Source organism: Spinacia oleracea, chromosome 1 (genome assembly GCF_020520425.1).
Source record: "Spinacia oleracea cultivar Varoflay chromosome 1, BTI_SOV_V1, whole genome shotgun sequence".
Classification (NCBI taxonomy): Eukaryota; Viridiplantae; Streptophyta; class Magnoliopsida; order Caryophyllales; family Amaranthaceae; genus Spinacia; species Spinacia oleracea.
In genome coordinates, this window is record NC_079487.1 from 89972987 (window position 1) to 89997929 (window position 24943).

General features: G+C 34.7%; 1 protein-coding gene across 1 annotated transcript; it reads left to right on the forward strand.

Moving 5' to 3' along the window:
- The first annotated feature begins 8383 nt into the window (after window positions 1-8383).
- LOC110778718 (thylakoid lumenal 19 kDa protein, chloroplastic) lies at window positions 8384-9503 on the forward strand. Its single transcript, XM_021983275.2, has one exon. The coding sequence runs from the start codon at window positions 8560-8562 to the stop codon at window positions 9325-9327; it is 768 nt and encodes a 255-aa protein (XP_021838967.1). The 5' UTR covers window positions 8384-8559; the 3' UTR covers window positions 9328-9503.
- Window positions 9504-24943: the final 15440 nt, after the last annotated feature.

Below are 24943 nucleotides of genomic sequence, written 5' to 3' on the forward strand. Positions count from 1 at the left end.
TTCAATATCGCAGTTTCAATTCCGCATTTCAATTCCGCATCTTTACTTGCCTAGTCCTTCTAGGCAATGTGGACCTACTCCCTAGTCCTTTTCTAGGGGGTCTTGTATTTACTAATTCCGTACTTGTTTACAATTGTGATGTTTCTTTATTTGCTTTATTGCTTTCATCACCATACATGCTAAATACAACAAAATGCAAGGTTACATCACGCTTAACAAATATAATTTCTTGGACAAACCGATCTTAGGTTCCCTTAAATTACCTTTAAAGCAAAGTGACCGCCATACAATTAGAGATTCTATTTGATCTAAAATTCAAACCCACATAGTCTAATCTATGGTATCTTTTCGAAAATGCTATGTCACGTACTCGAATAATTTCTAAAGCTCACGGAATAAGCATCTCCTTCCCGTGCCCGGATCTCACCCATCCGTTTCGAGGATTCAAAGCCTTATCCAAAATAGAGTCACTTGCGGTCTTTCCAAACGAGACTTTAAATAACGTTTGGTGGCGACTCCTTCGAGGTACAAAAATACAATGGTTTTCTAAAAAACCGCCCCCTTGTAGGAAAAGAGCATACTTGCGATGCGAACTCAAAAACACCCCCTACACTATGGCCTAATCGACAATACCACATATAGGTGAGATCTGAATCATTTATTTTGGCCTTTTTAGTATTTATGTTATAAACTTGTTTGTCGTGATCTAGCACATAAAGTCCATTGACTAACTTTGCAGATCAATAAAACATCACTTTAAAATAAAACGAGCAACTATTGTCTTTTATTTCAAAGTTAAATCCCTTAATATCTAAGCTGGAAACAATAATGATGTTTTTCGTAATACTTGGAACATCGAAACATTCTTCCAGTTCCAAAACTAGCCTAGAGGGCAACGCCAAATAATAAGTGCCTACAGCTAATGCAGCAATCCTTGCTCCATTTCTCACTCGTAGGTCGACTTCTCCCTTGCTTAGCTTTCTACTTCTTCTTAGTCCATGTGGATTGGAACATAAGTGTGAGCCACAACCTGTATCTAATACCCTAAAAGTTGAAAAAGAAATTTTATAGTCTAAAACGAAAAATACCTGGAGATGGAACGACAATCCCGTTCTTCTGATCTTCCTTTTGCTTCAAGCAATCTCTCTTTCAATGCCCCTTCTTCTTACAGTAGAAGCATTCAAATTCAAAAGCAGGTTGGATCACTTTATTCTTTTCAGAAATGGTTTCTCCACTATGCTTATGGGGGCTGGTTTTCTTGCCACCTTTCTTAGCATTCCGCTTCTTACCAGATTTCTTGAACTTGCCCCCACGCACCATAAGCACATCTTGCTTATCACTTTTGAGAGTTTTTTCAGCGGTCTTCAACATACCGTGAAGCTCATTGAGTGTTTTGTCCAGACTATTCATGTTGTAATTCAGTTTGAACTGATCATACCCGCTATGAAGAGAATGGAAGATGGTGTCTACAACCATTTCTTGACAGAATTGCTGATCCAGCCTACTCGTATTCTCAATTAATCCAATCATCTTGAGAATATATGAACTTACGGGCACACCTTTCCTGTGTTTGGTGTCAAGAATTTGCCTATGAGTCCCGAATCTTTCGACTCGAGCCAGATGTTGGAACATGTTCTTCAACTCACTGATGATTGTGAAGGCATCTGAGTTGATGAACGTTTTCTGTAGATCTTCACTCATGGTAGCAAGCATTAGAAATTTTACATCATTATTGGCATCAATCCAACAATTGAGGGCAGCCTAAGTGACCCCGTCGCCAGCGGGTTCGGGCATCGCCTCATCCAGGACATACTATTTTTCTTCATGCATTAGAACTATTTGTAAGTTCCTTTACCAGTCAAGGAAGTTTTTCCCGTTCAACTTCTCTTTCTCGAGAATTTACTGAATGTTGAATGAATTTTTGTTTTCCATAATTAAAACTACAATTGAAAAAGAATAAAATAAATAACCATTCATACATGCTCTTAATAAACTTAAATTCAAGCAAACATGCATAATTCAAAATTTATACACATTTTATTCAAGTTTATGTGTTCCGTCAGGTGTAAATAAAATGAACCCAAGATCCTCAAAATCATTGAAGAAGTAAGCACACTATTTATTCGACTTAATTCTAATACATTTTAGGTAAGAAAATTAAATATGTTGCTAATAGTCTAGAAACTTTTCTTGGTTGATAGGTACGTCTAAGAACTTATTAGGAAAACCTATCACATTCGGCACGACATAAAAGGACTCCTTACTTATATAGTTGAGTTCAACCAAAATCAACATGTACTCACAACTAATGTGCACCTTACCCCTTTGAAATCAATAAGTAACACCGTACCTCGCTATGACGGAAAACTATTACTAGTTGATTTAAAGGTGAGAATAAGTGTTATTTTGGAAGGACACCTTATACCTCAATTTTGTATTTTGGAACTTAAAGCTTTTACTATGTTGGTTAGATTTTAAGTGAACTAAAATCCTTAATCATGAAACATAATCAAGCTTGAATCTCATGCATAATATCAAGACAAATTTAAAGCAATAAATATCTTAAAACATGCATAAGATTTAAATGTGATGTAGTATGGCCCAACTTCATCTTGAAGCTTCAACTTCAAACTCCGTCTTCAAAATGGATTGGAAACTCCGTTTTTGAATTCCCCATGGGAGGCGTCATTTTCATCAAATAGGATTGAAATAATTAAACTAATTACAACAAATTGATGGTACGCATACCATATTTAAATAAAAACCATGGTGCATTAGACCATATTTTACATTCAAAATTAATAGTACGCATACCATATTTTCTATCCTATTTGGGACATACTAGTCACTTTCCGCAACCTGCAAAACAATAAATTTGCAATATACAATTCACCCATCATTTATCAATGAATGGCCCAATTAAAAAGTTAACAGAAAATATGCATCACAAAAATATTTGCAGCAACTAATTAAGGCTCAAGAATCTGCTAATTATTTGACCTTTTTAGTTCTAATCAAGTTGTTAACCTTAAATGAATAAAGATATAATCAAGAGTTAATCGAATATGAATAAAAATGCTCCCACTCAAACCATATATTATATGCTTTACTAATTTTTAAACATAAAATGTATTTCCTAGTCCAACAGGAAACTACAAATTTAATTAGAAATGTAAAGCTCATATAGAAATAATTTTAAATCCCTTAAATGATTTTCAGTTGAATAAAATCAATTAATTATAATTTATTCAAGGTTTTAATTTTATTAAATAATTAGTATGAAATTAATTATAATAATTAAGCCAACAAAATTAAATTCCGAGAAAAATTATAAGCACGAAATTAAAGTCAATTAAGTTAGTAGCTCAACAAAAAAATTAAAGGTGAACCATTGGGCCAAGGCAAGGCCATTGGCGTGTAGCCTATCCCTCGCCAATGCCATGGCACCAGCAGCACCCATGGGCCACGTGCACGAATGCAGCCCCCATGGGCCTGCTCCTTGCTAGGTCGTTGTAGTGCATCGTAGCACAAGCATCGCAACAGGCAACGCAGCAGCGAGGCTTAAGCCATCGCTTGCTGGCTCGCGCCTATGCGCGCTTGGCAGGGATGTTTGGCGCTGCACGCACGCGAGCTCCCTTGCTCACCGTGCTGCTCGCCCATGCCCCTCTCCCTGCGTTGCTGCTTATTCGCCTTCGCTTCACATGCACATGCACACACAACACCATCGTGTCGCGCGCGCCCATGCACTCTTGCGTGCCACACAGCGCAGCGCACAACACGAGCATCCAATGCTCGTATGTTGTGTGCCCACGCGAGGCAGCAACGCCCATGAAGGGCACTCGTATGTTCTTGGCCCATACGGCCTTGTACGTATGTGCAAGATCGTGAACGATTTATAAAAAGCTAAAATTTTGTATTTTAAATATTATGACAAAATAATAAAACATATTAATTTCATAAAATTTGGCGAAAAATCAAAAATTTATTAATTAAGACAATTTTCGATTACGTGATCTTTAGGGATTAAAATCTAGGTTCATAAAAATTTTAAATTCCAAATTTCAAGAAATTTCCATGTTGTTTTTTAATCATAGGATCTCAATTAAATTATTAATTAATTAAGAAAATCAAAACAAATTCCAAATTATTTGAAATTCAACAAATTAATTATAATTACAAATTAGGTAGCATAATAACGAATTTAAAACTTAAAATTGCTAATCATAGGCAGTATGTCAATTATTAATTCAAGATTTACATACAAGATTCGCAAATATTTAATTTAACATCATAAAAGTTACAAATTTTGCGTTCGAAAAACTAAAACCTCCGAAAAGTCATAGTTAGACTTCGAATTTGGGAATTCTGGGTTCGGCTTGAGAATATAGATTTTGTCAAAATTTTAAAACGTTGTTTACATGCAGAATACACTATAAAAACTTAAGATTCCGATCATTATTGACAAAACTACTGAAAATCCTGCGAACATATAATTAAATAATCGCATGAATTTGCAATTAATTATACCAAATTAATTCATCCCTTCAATTCTTTGCGAATTTATTAAATTTAATCCATGTTACCTACAATTGATTATGCAATTAATTAGAGACTCGTGATATCACTGTTAGGTTATGAATAAACTAATTCATGCGGAAAAACCATAAAGCCAGGAATCCAAATTAATTACACATAATCAATTAGCATAATTTAGTATACATACTATGTGATGTGTGCCTTCCCTAGCTGCTCCCGAACAGAACAAGAACAAGTATGGAGCTTCAAATGTCGCCCTTCCGTAGATAGTTCAAAACATCTTCGGATCCGCCTTAGGTTCAACCAACTAGGATATCGCCTAAGGCTTTATGCCTCGGGGACTTAATGTAAGTAGTAGACAAGAATATAAATTACAAGTTGTGTATTATGTATTGTATATTGTCTTTTAAATTATGATCACGGGTCACATATTTATATGGAACAGAGCAGTCATATCCCACTAGGATTAGATTTACTAAATCCTTTAGAATTAGGATTCTAGTTAATCTTAAACTCTTAGTATTTTAGAAATATCCAACCACCTTAGTATTAGGATTTTTATAAAACTCTAAGTTATGTAGGATTAGGGAAACAAACAACTTATGGCCCAAGTTACTTGACAAACAAGAAAACTTGGTGCAGAAGTTATTGGAGCTGCCACGCGGGTTGGGCCATGGCGCGCAAGGCTGGCCTTGCTGCCGCGCTCCGTTGCCGCCCACGCTACCATGGATGGTAGGCTACGCAGGGCGATGAGCTGGCTCGCTTGCCGGCTTGTAGTTCGTCATGTTTCTAATTCGTTTCAGCGGTAATGACTTGAGGAAATCATGCTCAATATAACGAGAATTGAGGATCGATAAGAACATCAGTATTGCAGTATAAGAGCTGAAAAGCGATAGAGCATTACAGATTGCAAAGACTATAAACAATCTCCAGTTTATAAATACTGGGGTTCCTTTGCTATCAAAGCCACCAAGCAAGGTAAATGCCGCTGCAAAGACAACTGTAGCAATGAGGGCCGCGACTACAGAACAGGATTGTGCAGTCTACTTCATCTATTCTTCACCCTTTGTCCTTAATCCTTCATGTCTTTCAATGAATAAGATACGAGGAGTCTTTTGGTTTTTATTCTCTGCTTCAGCGTACTGTGAACTTACAACCTTCTCCACCACCTATGATTAATAGAAATGAATATATATCAGCTCAAAGGTGATATGTTAGGGGAAAAGGAAAGGAAAATTACGCGGTTAGCTTTCTACTACCCTTTCAAACTTTCCAGATTAGATTAGACCAATTACAGAAACCTTTCTATCTATTTCATCCCATTCATCAATCTATCAAACAAGCTATAAATCATCATTGAACCATATTAGCATATGGTGAACTTTTTAACAAAAAGTCCTTCGGGGAGTGTGGGAAAGAAAATAAATTGTTGTTCAATCATTTAAGTGAATTTCTCGTTCTAAACAAGATTAAGCATTAAGAAGGGGAAATCATGGAAAAGTTACCTTAAACCACATAAGCTCCCTTTGCATATGAAGAGCTGCCCCTGAGACAAAATTGACGCGATGAGAAAGAGCCAAGGCACCAGCCAAGTGCAACATATTATTGTCATTTCCATCCTTGTCAACAGCTATCAGATCTTTAATTGCTCCTAGTTTATATCAGCTTGAAGATCTCTCCGTGACGATTTATGATGGCAATGTGAAAAATATTACGGTTTTCTTCATTGCAAAGGAGACAGTATATATGCACCAACCAATGGATTTTCGAGACCCAACTCATCCTGGTTATGTCTGCTTGTTACACAAGTCCTTGTATGCGCTTAAGAAAGCACCAAGAGCTTGGTATAAAGATTTTCTGATTGTGTTGCTTCTATTGGTTTTTCTAATAGTTGGTGTAACCATTCCTTGTTCATTTACCTCAAGGGGCACAACATGACTTACATTTTACTTTATGTGGATGATATTATTCTTACTGCTTCTTCAGATGCTCTTCGTCGTTCCATTATGGCTCTTCTTGTCTTGAAGTTTGCAATGGAGGACTTAGGTCCTTTGAATTATTTTCCTGGTAGTGTTGTGACTCGTCACAAGGATGGCATGTTTCTTTCACAATGCAAGTATGCTGAGGAAATTATTGAACGGGCCAAAATGTCATCTTATAAGCTTTCTTCCACTCCGGTTGACACTAAACCGAAGGTCAGTGCTTCTTCCGGCGATCCTTGTGAGGATCCCACTCATTTCAAGAGTCTCGCAGGTGCTCTTTAGTGCCTCACTTTCACCCGACCGGATATTTCATATGCTGTCCAGCAAATTTTCCTACATATGCATGCTCCACGAGATCCGCATATATGATAGCTCTAAAGCGAATTATTCGGTATATTCAGGGTACTCTTGATCATGGTTTTCATCTCTACCCATCTTCAGTCATTGATTTAGTCTCTCACACTGATGCTGATTGGGTTGGGGGGGATGCCTGGATACACGATGTTCGACGTCGGGTTATATACTATGTATCTTTGGGATATAATTTGATTTCTTGGTCATCCAAGCGCCAACCAACTTTATCCTTCTCAAGTGCAAAAGCAAAATATAGAGGGGTTGCTAATGTTGTTTCTGAATCATGTTGGATGCGTAACCTCCTATTGGAACTACATTGTGCGGTCAATAAACGTGTCCTTCATGTCCCATCCCGATATCAGATCACCGATATTTTCACTAAAGGACTACCACAAGTCTTATTTGAAGATTTTCGGGACAGTCTAACCGTTCGTAAACCTCCCGTTTCGACTGCGGGGGTGTCATAGAATATTGTGTAATATTTAGCTAGAAATGTTTAGTCAACAAGAATATTTTGTAAATCTTTGTAATTAGGCTAGAATCCGGTTAGCATCAAATCTGTTCAATTTGTTCCTAGATTATAGCCTTAGATTACGTTGTAAAGGTTGTAGATTAGCCTAATGAATCAATGAGAATAATCACGGAATTAATCTCTTTCACGTACGTTGACAAAGAGAGTATTCGAGAGTTTTATTTTTTGCAGTCTGATTTTCGTTCCTTCTCGAAATAAGACAGGGTACTTTTTTTATGGACGGGCGAAGTTTTTAGGGTTTCGAAAAAAAGGTCTTATGTGTTTCGGGTGTATAATAAATTTATTGTACACCAGGTAATTGTTAACATGTTTTGATTAACTATGTACATGTAGTTTTAATTGATAATTTTTTAAAAAGTTTTTTAGGAGTTACCTTTGTACATTACTATTTTACTGCACGCGATACGTGCATATATTTTATATAAATGCTTCGTATTATAATTTAATTTATGTTATTAAAGTAATAATCCGTATTTGGTATATATTTATAAAAATATTATTAACATTTATTAATGAAGTAGTATATGTATTACAAGGGGACACCAAAAAAAGTCAACCTCCATCAGGTGTTCTAGACGGTAGGATAGACATGAGTGATTTTTATTGGGTATATTTTTGTTAAGAGAAAAATTTATCATTAAAAGTTGACAACTTTTACATTATACCAGGTTAACTTTTAATTATTTTGAGATAACTTTACACGCTCTTACAATAGTTAGTGTATACCCGCCTTATTAAAGAGTTTATGTGGTTTTATGTACATTAAACTTTTTTACTTCGGACTTGTAACTTCATATCTTCTTAATTGCATTACTTCTATATCAAAAAAAAATAAAAAAAATAGTTTAGCTCATTTGTTCAGGTTTTCGCAATTAAATAAAAATAGGTTAAAGAAATCTAATGAACCCAATTTAGTACTTTAATTGACTACCAAGTCAATGCTTTAACTCTTTTGACCAGAATGAGTAAAAAGAAATGGAGTAAGGTATTACTAAACGTCTTACACGAGTGGCTGTCCATGAGAGAGATAGAGTTCTGATTGGATAAGACTCAGATACTGAAAGCAATCTAGAGTGATAGCCGATAGGATAAGAGCGAATTGAAAAAACATTACATCCCTAACCACCGCGCGCAGATCGGGCAACGGCGGTTCCCATGATGGCCACCCTATTATCAACATCATCACTTGTATCTACTTCCACATCCAGCTCTACAAAAGCACCCCATACTCAAACTTTATCCAAGCCCCAACAAGTTTGCTGCATAGTATCAAAACCAGCACCTCTAACTAATAACTTCAGCTTAACCAGTGCCATTGCTGCTGCCGCGGCTGCAGTTGTGATCCTATCAACGAGCTCCTCTCCATCACTAGCAGACTCCCCAACCCCAAACACATACAATATATACTACGGGACAGCAGCAAGCGCGGCCAACTATGGAGGGTATGGTGGGAATTCAAACAAGAAAGATTCAGCTGAGTACATATATGAAGTGCCCTCTGGTTGGAAAGAGAGGCAAGTGTCGAAAATTGAGAAGGGTACGAATGGAACAGACAGCGAGTTCTATAACCCAAAAAAGAAGACAGAAAGAGAGTATTTGACATTCTTATCTGGGTTTAGGCAACTTGATCCGATTCCAAAAGATGTAGTGCTTAATAACTTAGCATTATCAGATGTTTTGTTGTTGGATCAGATTTCAAATGCAGACTCTGTTACCTCTCAAGAGAGGAGAGATGAGAAAGGTCAGCTTTACTATGATTACGAGATTAATGGGCCTGCCTCTCATAGTTTAATCTCTGTTACATGTGCTAAGAATAAGCTTTATGCTCATTTTATTAACGCCCCTAATCCTGAATGGAATCGCGATCAGGACATGCTCCGCCATCTCCACAACTCCTTTCAAACTGTAGGTTCCTCCTCTTAATTTATTACATACTCCAAATATATTTAATCTCTCTTCGATCTAGCTGTAATCAGAATGAATCTCTTAATCGATCTCCATCTATTTTATCTATATACTCTCTTGCCAATTTTAATTGTATTTGGCTGGCAATGCTCATCTATCATTGTACATATTTGTGTCATTTATTTCTTTGATTACACTTGTAAATGAACCCTAATTTTATGAAAATTACACACCCCAAATTCAATCAAATTGTTGCTTGAAATCTTACCAAATTCACGCAAATTGTTGCACGAATCGAGTGGGAGAAACGGGGATTGTGTGCAGATTGTGCGGGGGCGAGGTTTTCTGGGTTGTCGGGGTTGTAGAGCAAGGCTGCAGAAGCGGGGAAAGCCGGTGGGCTTGCGCAACTGTTGCGTGGTGACTCGTTTCTGTGCTGGTGGCTGCGCGGTGGCTCGTTTTGCCGTTGCTGCTACTAGATCGATGCCGAAAAACGAAGCTGCGGGAGAAACCTCGTAATTGTTGCTTGGTTTCCGACGTGGTTGTATTCCCGGTGAAGGGGATGGATGTCGGCGATACTAAGTTGTAGCGGATGCATTTTGCTTCACCGTCAAATCAATTTGGGACATTAAGGTGCTGTGATTTGTTTTGAAATCCGGCACGAATCAAGCATTCATTGGGGTTTTTGGTTTTGGTTTATTTCGTCAGTACCAACACAAATTACAAAGCATATTGATGGTTGACTAACAATTCCATATACTCCCTCCGTTTCAAAATGTTTGTTACGTATTCCTTTAATAGTGTTTTAAAATGTTTGTTACATAAAAAATCTTTCTATTTATAAACTTGTTACTATTATTATTTTTTGAGCCAACTTTTATTTCTAATTGGTCCAAATTTTTAACTCAATAAATCTCATGCAACCAAAAGTCACATTATGACAAGTTAGCAATCCGTGTGATTTTTAATTATTGGTTCATTTTGATAATAAAACAATCTTATTGGTTGTTTTAATGATTAGTGGATTGAGATATATTTTTTAAAATAAAAGATGAAAGCAGATTTGCACTATATTCAAAGAGAGTAATAAATGTCAGAATTTGGAAAGATGAAATCAGATTTATGATGGAATCTAGAACATTTAAAATTAAAAAAAAATCTTAATTATACGTTAATAAACGTAACAAACATTTTGAAACGGAGGGAGTACATATTAGTCACATTGAATCAAAATAATAAGAAAATCGTTTAATTAATTTATTAAAGATTGTTAGGCTAATTAATTAAAAACAAGATAATTATTAATGTGATTTATAGTTAATTAGGGTCATTTACTTTAATTAAGTAAATGAATGAATGATAATATTTTGATATTATATGATATGCGTGTATGGAATATATATGATATTTTGTTACAGACACGTGACTAGTATGGCCCAAAATAGGATAGAAAATACGATTTGCGTATCGTTTTGTATTCTTGTAAATTTTAAATACGATCTGCGCATCGTTTGTATTATTGTAATTTAAGAGTTTAAATTAGATTATAAATACACTATTGTAAGCACAATGGAGCAAGAAGTCCAATCAAGATTCAAGGATGGAGATCCAAGAAATATGAACATGAACTTTTGAAGATTTGATCTTAATATTTTAGGGGCCACTAGTATAATACCCGTGCGATGCACGATTTTTTTAATCTATACATAAATTTGTATGAAATCTGTTAGGAAATTATAACCAAATAGAGATTATATATATTCTCCAAATTAAAATTAGTTACTGGTAAATTTATCATTGCTCATTTATCAAACCAATTAAAATAATTAAGAGTACATAGATAAAATTATTTTCATTCTCATTCACCACTTGCGTCAATCACAAAGTAATGTCATCACTCTTAATTACTTCGGTAGTACGTAATACCCAATTAATATTCGCATAATCTCTCAATCAACTTCATTACCCGATCTCTTAACACCTACCTAAACCATTTACTTTACTAAGTCAAAGATGACTTTTAGGAGAAGCGGGGTCTGCACACCCGTGCCCGCCTATAGTTCTCCCCTCCATCCACTATGGAGCGATATCCAACCCTCATAATCGCCGTCTCGAGAGGTACAAAATAAAATTCATACCCTCTTCATCACCCCCCTTGAGTGTATCTACACCCGCCTCAAACTCACACCTAAACTCAACTTTGGTAAAGAAGTTTTGAATTTTACAACTCTATTCTAGAGTCTTTGACAATTTGTTTGTCTAATTAGAATAATTATTTTGAGTAAATAAACAAAACATTATAATATATAAGTTAGTAGTAAATTTTATTTAATATATTCATAATCAATTAGATGGAGGATTAGAGACGCAGGCGGGTCCAATTTAAAATTCATTCTTGTCCCGTCAACCACACCGTATACATTTTTAACCCCCAACACCCACCAATCTTTCCTCCATCCCTGCCCACTTAGAGAGGATCCACGGGGGGATCTTCCGTAAAATCTGCCTCACTAACAATCTGACATCCCTATTTTCGATAAACAATCCACTTTTTCTTCCAACTAACTTTTAAATATATTGACATAAGTTTATTAAGAAGTATTCTAATTGATTGTATTAGCTATAATATTGATAAAAAAATATTTAAAAGCGACATAGATAAATAAGAGTTATCGTTTGTTATGCATATCCTGATTTATTATATGACACAAATTCTTAAAAAGTTGATAGTATTGTAATAATTTAATTGATAGTACATGTTCAACTATTATAAGATTTTATATGTCGATCGGTTCTCAGAAATTTCATGCAAAGATTTTTCTTTGGATTACAAATAATAAACGATCAATGGTAAACGTTCATTATACATTATTACATCCATTATACGTAGTATGATACAATTTCTAAACAAAACATGAAACTCGACTATTTACGTTATAAGAGAGGAAAATCAGAGAGTGACATTTTTTATCACCACGTCGATTTGCCTCTCTTTATTATAATATATGGAGTACTCCTTATGTTTTCTAATATTAGTCCTATCTGGAATCTTGTCACTATTCGCAATTGAAGAAAATCTTCTAATTTATTCAAATAAGTATTTCAAAACATATTTATGTGAGATTTTATTTTGTTCGTCTCAATGTTTGGTTTAACAATATCAAAATTTTATACTTTTTAACATACGTATTTGGAGATATTTACGTTTAAATATTGAGTTGAAACGGGTGAAAAAGTCAAAAGATGACTAATATTTAAAAACAGAGGGTGTATGTAGATATATATTTAAATTAAGAAATTTATTGACCTAAGTAAATAAGTACTTCGCACTATGATCCATTATTACCATAAATAATTAGAAGATTTTAGGAAAAATATATACGAATTATATTAATTATTACGCAATAGAGTAGTAGATATATTAGATTACGCAAGTTTTACTCATGTTTAAGAAAGTTACATAATTACTATCAACGACGGTGATAATTATTGAAATTATATGCTAAATATACTACATATAAAACAGTAGAATAATTGGCGGTTATATTATCAAATTTAGTTGTTTAAATATTATAGAGTACTATAGTAATTTTTTTTATACAATCTTATAATCTTATTCAGACTTGATTGATTCTCTTATTTATTTGTATTTTAATTATGTAAGTACAAATCAGTAGACCACTCTTAAATTTTTATAAATTACTACTACGTGCTCCATATAATGGATTAATTATTCGTAGTATAATGTTTATTACATTATACTAAAATAAACACCAGGAGTGACACGTGTCACTTCCTTGTGCAAATTTTCCCACCAACTTTTGACACATTTGTCTATAAAACGTTCGTAGTATATAATTAGGAAATGGTTATTAAATTAATGAATCAAAAGTGTATATTTTTGTAAGATAAAAAATTCACGATTTTTTAATTGTGCTAGAAATTAAACTTTAATAGATACATAGTACTCCCTGTGTTCCATAATATTCTTCATGTTTACTATTCATATGGTCAAAGTTTAAAAACTTTGACCGTAATTAATAGAATAATTAAGAGTAAAAATATTAACTTGTGGGATATCATTGGATTCGTTTCAATATAAATTTTCTAAAAATTATTTTTTAATAAATTTTACAAATGCGAAATTAAAACTGTTAACGGTCAAAGTAGTGCATTGGAGACCGCGTATAATGGAAAAGTGAGGAACATTATGGAACATAAGGAGTACATGCCTAAGTAAAATGTCAATGTATATTTTAAAATTTTAAGTTATTTTTTAGACTTAGCTATATATTTTATTTCAATTTTGTTTTACCTTATTTAGCTAGCTTGATATACTGTTATAGGAATGATTAAGTATGTGTTAGGTTTATTTTGATGAAATAAATACCTCTTTTGCACTAATTGATCATATTTTTTACGTGTCATTTAATTGTGTTAAAATAAGAATTTCCTAATCGATAATGAATATAATAATTATAAATAAATTAGTCCACGTTTTAAGGAATGAGTTTCCGTATGTCATTATTTATATGATGTTCTATCTAAATCGAGATTTTATATCGTTGGCTAAATGTCTAAAAAATAGTAATGTTTCCTTTTATAAAAAGATAATCTTAAATTGGTTATATTTTTTATGAAAGTATATAAAAGATAATTTACACAATATTTCCCATGTAAAGAGTGAATTTTTTTTTTTTAAAATAGAATCAAATATTCTTATGAGGTGAAAGTTAACAAAATAATAATAGAATGTTTTATATCTTATAATTTTTTTATATCTAAAAGAGAGGCCAATCAATGAGTGATATTTGTCATCACCACATTGATTTCCTCTCTTTTAGTACTGAATTTGTATGAAATATGTTAGAAAATTATCACCAAATTAGAGCTTACATATATTCTCCTAATTAAAATTAGTTACTGATAAATTTATCATTGCTCATTCCGTGTCTTATTTATCAAATCAATTAAAACAAATAAGAGTACATAGATAAAATGGAAATTTCACGAAATACTCTTGAGTTTTGCCATAATTCACCAAACGTCCATCAAGTTTCAATAATTCATAAAATACCCCTCACAAATGACTTAAGACCCCAAATACCCCTTCATGATGCCATCATCCTAATTAAATCAATTAACATATATTTATGGGACGGCGCAAAGGTGGAAGAGGTGGCCGTAGAGGGAGAGATCGGAGGGGTATGGGGCGGCGAAGAGGAGAGAGACGACTTTCTTGAGGCGACCGACTTCGGGATGAGAGAGAATGGTGTCAACAGTGGGTTTTAGGGTGAAAATGGGGGCGAAGTGGTGGCGGAAGAAGGGATAGGAAGAAGAGGCGGTGGCGGAAGTGAAGGAAATAATGCCCTTGGTCCAAGTATGCATTCAATGTTAAGTCTAATAAATGCGGTTCAGTATTAATTAACAAGTTAATAATTCAGTGAGATCAAGTGAGCTGAATGCCTAGCTAGAGGCCGCTTCAGTTCAAGTGGAATTAATAATATTAATCCACAGCTTACTCTTGACTGAACCCGTAGGGTCACACAAATAGTACGTAAACGGATCAAGTATTTAATGGCATTAAATACTCCATCTATGGATATTCGGAATCGACGGATCTTGGTTTCAGTGGGAGCTGAGATCGTCACAGGCAAGAAATGAATACTCCGGAAACGATGATATTGCCGGAAACGGAAATATGGATCGTATCGGAAATATAAATATTATCCAAGTCGTAGATGTTGCCGGAAACGGAAACATGGTACGTATCGGAAAATATTATCGGAAATGGAAATATTGCCGGAATCGAAAATATTGCCGGAAACGGAAATATTGTCAGAATCGGAAATATTATCGGAATCGGAAAATAATTCCGGAAACGGAAATATTAAATATTTGTTCGAAACGGAAATTGATTCCGGAATCGGAAATATTAAATATTGTTCGTATCGGAAGTGAATTCCGGAACCGGGAATTTAATCGGAAGCGTATCGTACGAATAAACATCGGACGAGCTTGCTAGACGCAAGGCCTAGCACGAAGCTAGGCCCAACGCCTAGCAAAGCCCGCGCGCGGCCAAAGCAAGCAAAGCCCAAACGCGAGAGCAAGGCTAGCAGGCGCGCGCCCCTCGTGGGCTGCGAGCACTTGCTGGGCCTGGGCTGAGCGCGCGCGCGCATGGCGCCCCTCGTGGGCTGCTGCGCCTGCGTGTGTGTTTGTGCTTGCGTACGAAACCTTGATCGGTTAGGATTCGTATAAGATTGATTCCTAAGTCTACTAGATAAATTAAGTGATTGAATTTTAGATTAATTCAGATTCACTAAATCGTTTCCTAGTAGGATTCTAATATCCGATACCCATGCCCTATAAATAGGTGATCAATGCTCACAATTTATATCGAGTATTCAAGTATTCAAAGTGATTTTTGAGTGCAAAATTCAGTCATACAATTGCCTATAAGTGCCGAAAATTCTAAGTACCTTAAGGGCGATCCTAGTTGGTCAAGCTTAAGGCGGATCCGGACGTGCTGTGGACTATCTACGGAGGGACGACACTTGGAGTCCTAAAGACTTGTTCTTGTTCGGTTCGGGCGCAGCTAGGGAAGGCACGCAACAAAGAGTATGCATCTAAACTATGCTAAATAATTATGTGTAAATAATATGTTTTCCTGGCTTTATGGTTTTTCCGCATGATTTATGAATTGTCATATGTATCATAACCTAACAGTGGTATCACGAGCCTCTTATTATTTTCATAATCTAAATTGCATGAACATGGTTAAATATTACAAATTTGCAAGAATTAAAAGGGGTGATTAATTTTCGTAATTGTTAATTAAAAGCAAATTGCGTTTATTTAATTATACGTACGCAGTTTTTCGGCAGTTTCTTCGTTACTCATCCAAATCGAGTGATTTTTGTGTCAATTCCGCATGTAAAAGGCATTCTAAAATTTTGACAAAAATAATATTTTTCGGCCGAACCCAGAATTCTCAAATTCGAAGCCTAACCATGATTTTTCGAAGGTTTTAGTTTTTCGAATGCAAAATTTCGTAAATTTAAGATGTTAAATTAAACGGAAATTTCATGAAATGCCCTCGAGTTTTTCCATAATTCACCAAACGCCCATCAAGTTTCAATAATTCATAAAATACCCCTCACAATTCGTACAAATACCCAACATACCCTTATTCGCCAGCCAAGTTTTCAATTCACCCAAATGCCCTTATTCTGAAAATTATTTCACCAAATGCCCCTATTGTGAAACTTATTTCACCAAATGCCCCAAACTTAAATATAGCTATTTTGATGTTTCAGTGACTAGTTTTTGTGTTTGAAAGGTAGCTGTTGGTCACGGTTGACTATAAAAGCCCCTTTGTTGAATGGTTCTTGTAAGTTAGATGTTATTTTGATTTCCTTTGCTAATTTCATAAGATTTTTGTCATTGTGGTAGGAATGGAGGTTGAAGTGGTGTTCCACAAGCTCTTCTGGATAGCTGCTAATGCTTTTTGGGGTAGTTTTTTGCACATCTGTTTTGATCTTGCACATATTCATTGAGTAGAAAATAACATTAAATGTAGTTGGTGCAAAGATGTTTTGTAAGTGAAGCTAAAAACGGAAATGCTTCCCAGTTTGGTATTTTGTGCAGATTATGCAACATCAATTATTTATGAAATGTGAATTTGTTTCTCATTACTTGTGTTTACTTCATGATTACAAACAGTAAAATTACAAACATCAATATCCCCTAAGCTAACATGCTTATTAAAAATCTTATGAAATTAGCAAAGGAAATCAAAATAACATCTAACTTACAAGAACCATTCAACAAAGGGGCTTTTATAGTCAACCGTGACCAACATCTACCTTTCAAACACAAAAACTAGTCACTGAAACATCAAAATAGCTATATTTAAGTTTGGGGCATTTGGTGAAATAAGTTTCACAATAGGGGCATTTGGTGAAATAAGTTTCAGAATAAGGGCATTTGGGTGAATTGAAAACTTGGCTAACGAATAAGGGTATGTTGGGTATTTGTACGAATTGTGAGGGGTATTTTATGAATTATTGAAACTTGATGGGCGTTTGGTGAATTATGGAAAAACTCGAGGGCATTTCATGAAATATCCGTAAATTAAATATTTGCGATTCTTGTTGATAAATCTTGAATTTTGATTGACCTACTGTATATGTTTAACAAGTTTGAATGCCTAGCCTTGTTAATTATGCAATCTAATTTGTAATTATGATTAATTTGTTGAAAATTGGAATAATTTAGAATTAATTTGATTTTCATAATTAGTTATAATTTAATTAGATACCTATGATTAAAAACCACCATAAAAATTGTAAATTTATGTTAAATTTTAAATTTTTATGACCTAGACTTGAATCCATGTTAATCGGAAATCAATTGAATAATAAATTTTCGATTTTTCGCCCTAAAATTATGAAATTAATATTATTTATTAATTTGTCATTAATTTTGAATATAAATTTTAAATTTTATGCGATTCGCTCATATAACTTGCACGCACAAAGCAATGGACGCTACGTGTTACCCTTAAGGGGTGTTGTATAGTGCGGGCATGTGACGACGAGCAAGGGAGCTCGTCGCCCATGCGGTACGAATGAAATGAGCAAGGCCATGGTGCACGAGCACAAGGCAGCAGCCCTGCCTTGTGTCGTGGGCTGTGTGCAATGGGCGAATGGGCGAGGGAGAGAGCAAGGCACGAGCAGTCGCGTGTGGGCAGCAAGCGAGCTGCGCCACAGCGCGCACTGCCTCGCGCAAGCGTGCGGAACCTCGCGCGCAGCGAGCGTAAGCTCGCGTGCCACGAGTGCTGCGCCAAGCATCGATCGCTCGCGCGCAGCGAGCGCTATTGTGCGTGCGACGAGCGCTGCGCCCAGCGATGGCGTGCGAGTGCTTGTTGTGCGTGCGACGAGCGCTGCGCCCATCGATGGCGTGCGAGTGCGTGTTGCGACGTGCGATTTTAATTTTGAATATTGTAATTATAATAAATTTTATTTATTCTAATTATTTTACTAAAATTAAAATCATGAATTAATTTAAATACGACTGAAATTAAATTAAACTTTTGGATTCAATTATAAATTTATATGAGCTTTAAATTTTAATTAAATTTGTATGTTTCCGGTTAGACTAGAAATACATTTTTATGTTTAAAATTAGTAAAGCATATGAATTTATTGCTTTAAGTGGGAGCCCCTTTTAGTCATAAACTCTTGATTAGGTCTACAAATCCTTAAGGTTAAAACAACTTGATTAGAATTAATAAGGACTGAATAATTTGTAGATTATTGGTGCCCTTGATTAATTGCTGCAAATGTTTATGTGATGCATAATGTGTTTTACTAACCAGCTATGTGGGCCATTCATGATAATGAATGGGTGAATGGTATATATTGTATATGTACAGTTTTGCAGGTTATGAAGTGACTAGTATGGCCCAAATAGGACAGAAAATATGGTCTGCGTACCATTAATTTGAATGTAATTGGTCTAAAGTACCAAAATTGTTTTTCAATTCAAATATGGTCTGCGTACCATCAAATAGTTGTAATCAGTTTAAATTATAGCTTATCCTATTTGAAGAAAATGGTGTCTCCCACGGAGATTTTCGAGACGGACTTTGAAGTTGAAGCTTCAAGATGAAGTCGGGCCATACTAGATCACATTTATCTTATGCATGATTTAAGTTATTTATTGCTTTAAATATGTCTTAATTATGCATGAGATTGTGGCTTAATTATGTTGCATGATTAAGGATTTTAGTTCACTTAAAATCTAACCAACATAGTAAGAGCCTTAAGTTCCAAACTTAAAAATTGAGTTAAAAGGTGCCATGCCAAAATATACACTTGCTTGGATATCCTTTACATCAATCTAGTAATAGTTTTCGCTCAGCGAGGTGTTACTTATTGGTCCTAAAGGGGCAAGGTACACAAATAATTGTGAGTACATGTTAGTTTTGGTGAAACTCAACGATATAAGTAAGGAGTCCTTTTATGTCGTGGAAAAATCGATAGGTTTACCTAATAAGTTCTTAGACGTACCTATCAACCAAGAATAGTTTCTAGACTATTAGTAAAAGGCTTTTGCTTACCTAAAATGTTTTAGAATTGAGTCGACAAACTGTGCTTAATTCTTCAATGGTTTTAGGATCTTGGAATCATTTTATTCACACCTGCCGGAACAATAAATTCGAATAAAATGCTAATAACTTGTTTAAATTGCATGATTGCTTTTCAAGTTATTACTCATGATAAATGTTTAGACTTTGCATGCTTCAATGTATGTTTTAATTATTGTTTATAATTAAATATCTTGCACTGCAGTAAATCCTTTTAGAAAGGTAACAGTAAATTTCCTCGATTGGTAGTGAATCCAAGAACGATTCACGGAAATGAGAGAAAATGAGCAATTTAAAATGTACGTTTCTTTTAGCAACTTTTTTGGTTGTTTTCGAATATCAAAATCGAATGGCAAACCAATTGGTGCTTGTGAATTTAAAATACAATGTAGTTTTGAGATCATAAAGCATTGAGTTTAAACGCTCAGCTTTACCAATGGTTAACAACCTAAAATATTTTTTTCCATTTAATTCTCGAATGAGTCTAGTCCCTAGACATTCGAGTAGATCGATGCTTAGAGAACTTTAGAAGCTTCTAGTAAGATCATCTAGTTGAAACAAAATATTCAACATAAATTAAAATGGTAAAGAACCTTGTTGGTGACATTGGACATGTCTAACAAAGTATAAAAGTCAACACTAAAGAATTCAATTCTTAAGACTATAAGAAAGGGTACAAGAAATAGGAAAACAAAGGAACAAATGAAAGGAATTTGCGATTCCGTTTCTACCTATAAGTTTATGTTTAAAGAGAAGTGACCTAGCAATCAAACTTCCTTGGTATCATATACCGCTTGAGGTTCTTACTTCGGTAATAACTCAAACAATGGAAGCTAGGATACACTAATGACCTACAAGTGGGAAATGAAGCATGGAAATGCTACATTAGTTGTAGGGTCATCTAGTTTTTTTTAAGTCCTTTCAAAGGCTGGAACTTAATGGCTATTTTGTTCCATAATCAACATACCTAAATTTCTGTTTTCAAACACAGAAAGACTCACATTCAAGAAAAAGTAAAACAATGTTTGTTTGTTTATTTGAATGAAATGGTCAATTACAGGTTGAGTCAATATGCTTGATTAAAACAAACAACTCTTTAAAAGAACTTTACTAGGTTCAAATCAAACCCTTGATTTGAGTTCCACTAATCTTTGGCATTGTTGCTTAGACCATGTCAACAAGTTAACATTCACAAGCTCTATTTTAATGGACTTTTGAAAGTTGATTGATTTCTAGATCAACTTAAGACAAGCTAGTCTTACTTGTTGAAAGTAACAAAGAATATGAACTATTGTTAGAACGCCTAGAAGATAGAGTTCAAAGCTAAAGAGAGGTTTTATGACTTTATTATTTCACATGGATTTGAGTGAATATAGGTTTATTTACTCAAATGTGATATAAGTTGCACCTGTTTGGCTAGTTCAAAGATTCAGAAGTATAAAATCCACTTGGCAAGAAATCATAAAGATCTAGGTTAGATCATGTTGATGATTACTTGAGACCAAATATGATCATCAATGATTGTGTGTTCACAATCTAGGTCCATAAGATATGGCATATCTTAGTTGGAATAATCGAAGTCAATTAGTACTTGATTCGATCAATGATGGATCATAAAGACTTTTCCTATAATTTCTAAAACAAAATGGTCAACTACCACCAAACTAAACCAAATTCGTCAAAGCTATTGAAAAGTAATTTCAGAATAACTTTTCGTAAAATACATCTAGAGAGTTCCTAAACTCAGTGGGAGCTTAGTGTTTGTTATTCAACAAACTAAGGCCCAAGTATAGATATATGTTTCATTGTGATTTATTCAAATGAAACACAAGGGTATTGTTTCTACCACGAATTTTTGAGAACATAATGTTTGTTTGCTCGAAATAATGTCCTTTTGGAGATTCGTTTCCAAAATGACAAGTGGGAGAAAATAGACCTCGAAAGTCTTCGAGGCGAACAACAAACATAAACGGACATTCCGGAGGCTTTTCGAAGTGCTTCAGAAAATCCGAACTTATTCTTTAAAGACTTTAGAAGTGGCTTTAAAGAATAGACATCTCTTAGAAGACTTTTCAAGTGCTTTAAGGAGAACAGAATATTCAAAGGACTTTCAAGTGGCTATTGATATTCTATTGTTTGATGTTCTATACCAAAGTAGGTATAGGGTTCAAATCACTGAAACTATGAGATTCTTCTATTAGATAGTGAAGAAACATGGAGTTCAGGTCACTGAAACTATGCAATTCTTCTATTAGATAGTAAAGAAACCTACAACTTGCAGTCAAACTATTATCATGTAGATTAATGAGTTTGTGACCTGTAAGAAAGCTATGATGAAACCCAGATTCCCTAAAATGGTTAGAGGCCATATATAGACTCAAATGTTTTAAATGGTTAGAGGCCATAAAACATACTCAAGGTTTTGATGACAAAATTGAAATTTTGTTGATTTGCAAGAATAGTTTCACACCTATTGGTTGCAAGTTTGTTTTAAGGATAAAAACCATCAAACATGAAAGTGTGTTCACACACAAAGCTAGATTAGTTGCTAAAGGTTACAAGCAAATTCACGGTGTGGATTGTGTTGAAACCTCATGCAAAATCGTAATGCTTAAGTCTATAATTCAAGCAATGATTGCATATGGCAATTGGATGACAAAACATCTTCCTCAGTCAAATGTTGGAAGAAACTATGTACATGGTATGTCATAGGATTTGTGGATCCAAATAAATGCTTGAAAAGAAAAGCTAGTTTATAAAATCTAAGTACAGATTTAAGCAAGCAATTGGGAATTGGAATTGTATTTTAGTGAAGCTAATAAGTATTTTAGTTTCATAAAATATACATGATTCTTATAGATATATAAGAAGTTTAGTGGGAGTACATAAAAACTTAATTGGTCCTATGTGTATCACACACATATCTCTCTATTGTAAAATAACATTCAAATGCTAATGACTTAGATTTGAGATTATTCATTAATGATGGACCATGGCAAAACTTAGTACATACTGGGTATTAAGATCTATTTACAAAGATCTTATGATATTGTTTTGGATTAAGTAATGGCATTTACTAAATCAAACACGAAAGTCTCCATTGGAGATATTCGACCCATGTGAATAAATCTAAGTAAAGGATGTTTGAACTATGTATAAGCATTTACTAAGTTAAACATCAAAGAGTCTAAATGAGATTCTTAACCTATATTATATGTCAAAGAATTTAGCTGAATTTAATATCTACTGAAACTAGATAAGCTAAAGTTACATGAATAGAATTCAATTGGGAATTATTCTGCAAAAGAATTTATCATGTATGATATAATATGAGGATCGCCAAAAACGTATCGTATGACTTTAGGCATGACGAACATATACCAATCTCTATTGATCTAAGTGAAGATCAACTAGATTGAGATCAAGAATACTTATGGTACTTGAAAAGGTACATAGGAATAGTTCTTGATTCAAGGAAATAAAGATATGCTAAATATTGATGCTACACGCATAAACACTGGCAAAGGATCAAGCAAGACCCTTTGGAGTTAACCATTGATAAGGACGAGCTATAGAGCATCGTGTTTTGAAATGGCAACATGGATTGGAGACCATGAGTTGTTGCGTGGGATATTAAAATATTAATTTCTATGTTCTAAGATACAGCTGGAAAGTATTCCACATATCTGTGAACTGCTTGGATAAGTAATTCCAAGCAAAGCATCACTAGCAACCTATAAAGTTGAAGTAAAAGTACTTATTGCCTAAGGAGCAATAAAACAGGGTTGTTTATGTTAAAGAGTTCTTCACTGAACTTGGGTAGATCACATGTCTACTGGCTTGATGGTTCTTCATTGAAAAAATGCGTAGAACCACTCTTGAAGCAAGAAAAGACTAGATCACAAAATAAACATACTCAAAAGATCTTATCATCTATCTCGAAGAACATTCGATGAAAAGGATATTAAGATTGGCAAAGCATGATAACTAAACCTATGCAACAAGTGAGAAACAACACTCACATTGTAGCACTGGAAATCAAGCATAGCTTTGAATTCCATGAACTATTTTAGAAGATGGGTTTGAGGCCCATGGTGGTAAAACATTGGGGTTGAACATTTATCATATATGAAATGAATTTTCATATTCCATTTAATCTTGGTTTAGTATTAAATGATGAGTCCCTTCAATTTGACGATATATTCAAGATAGACTGTCAGGACCAGTCCTGTGACTAAGAAATGTCTATCAAGTGAACTTGAATGTCAAAGGTTGAAAATGGTCCCTAGTCGGAGTTTTCTATAAAATTGGACGCATAGAAAACGTTAGACGACTAGAATGCAAGATGACTAGTAGTTCTGTTTCTTGAACTATGTGGACATGGCAATGTCATAATCATTTGCATAGATACTTACTTTGGGAAGACTAGTATCGGACAAGACCTATGAAACTTTACTGTAAGAGATGAAAATCTGTCATAAGTAAATTTCATTAAAATTATTAGACACTAAATCCTCAATACCTGAGTGATTTGAGATTACTTGTTTGAGAACTGGTTGCTTTGACGTTGACCAACCGTCGCACCGTAAAAGGAGGCTATAAAGGCAACGCTCAGGTAATCACCTATCAAACGAAGTCTAATCTCAAGATCGCAAGATTGGGATTGTCCTCCCATAAATCGGGATGAGATGCTTAAAAGTTGTACAAGGCCACTCGGAGAGCTAGAAACTGTGAAATGCATGGCCGTGCTCGGATGAATCATAGGCTATGATTATCTGTTTATTTGATCAGTTGAACTCTGAAACCGAGGAACACCTCTGGACATAATAAGGATGACAACTCTTACCTTATGTTCAAGAGCAAAGCATCGAGCGACAAAGGAATTAGGAAATGCACACTTGTCCCTAAGGACAAGTGGGAGACTGAAGGAAATAATGCCCTTGGTCCAAGTATGCATTCAATGTTAAGTCTAATAAATGCGGTTCAGTATTAATTAACAAGTTAATAATTCAGTGAGATCAAGTGAGCTGAATGCCTAGCTAGAGGCCGCTTCAGTTCAAGTGGAATTAATGATATTAATCCACAGCTTACTCTTGACTGAACCCGTAGGGTCACACAAATAGTACGTAAACGGATCAAGTATTTAATGGCATTAAATACTCCATCTATGGATATTCGGAATCGATGGATCTTGGTTTCAGTGGGAGCTGAGATCGTCACAGGCAAGAAATGAATACTCCGGAAACGATGATATTGCCGGAAACGGAAATATGGATCGTATCGGAAATATAAATATTATCCAAGTCGTAGATGTTGCCGGAAACGGAAACATGGTACGTATCGGAAAATATTATCGGAAATGGAAATATTGCCGGAATCGGAAATATTGCTGGAAACGGAAATATTGTCAGAATCGGAAATATTATCGGAATCGGAAAATAATTCCGGAAACGGAAATATTAAATATTTGTTCGAAACGGAAATTGA

Bases quoted from the DNA above. Each gene is read 5' to 3' on its own strand.
- LOC110778718 (XM_021983275.2), top strand. From the start codon at position 8,560: ATGATGGCCACCCTATTATCAACATCATCACTTGTATCTACTTCCACA.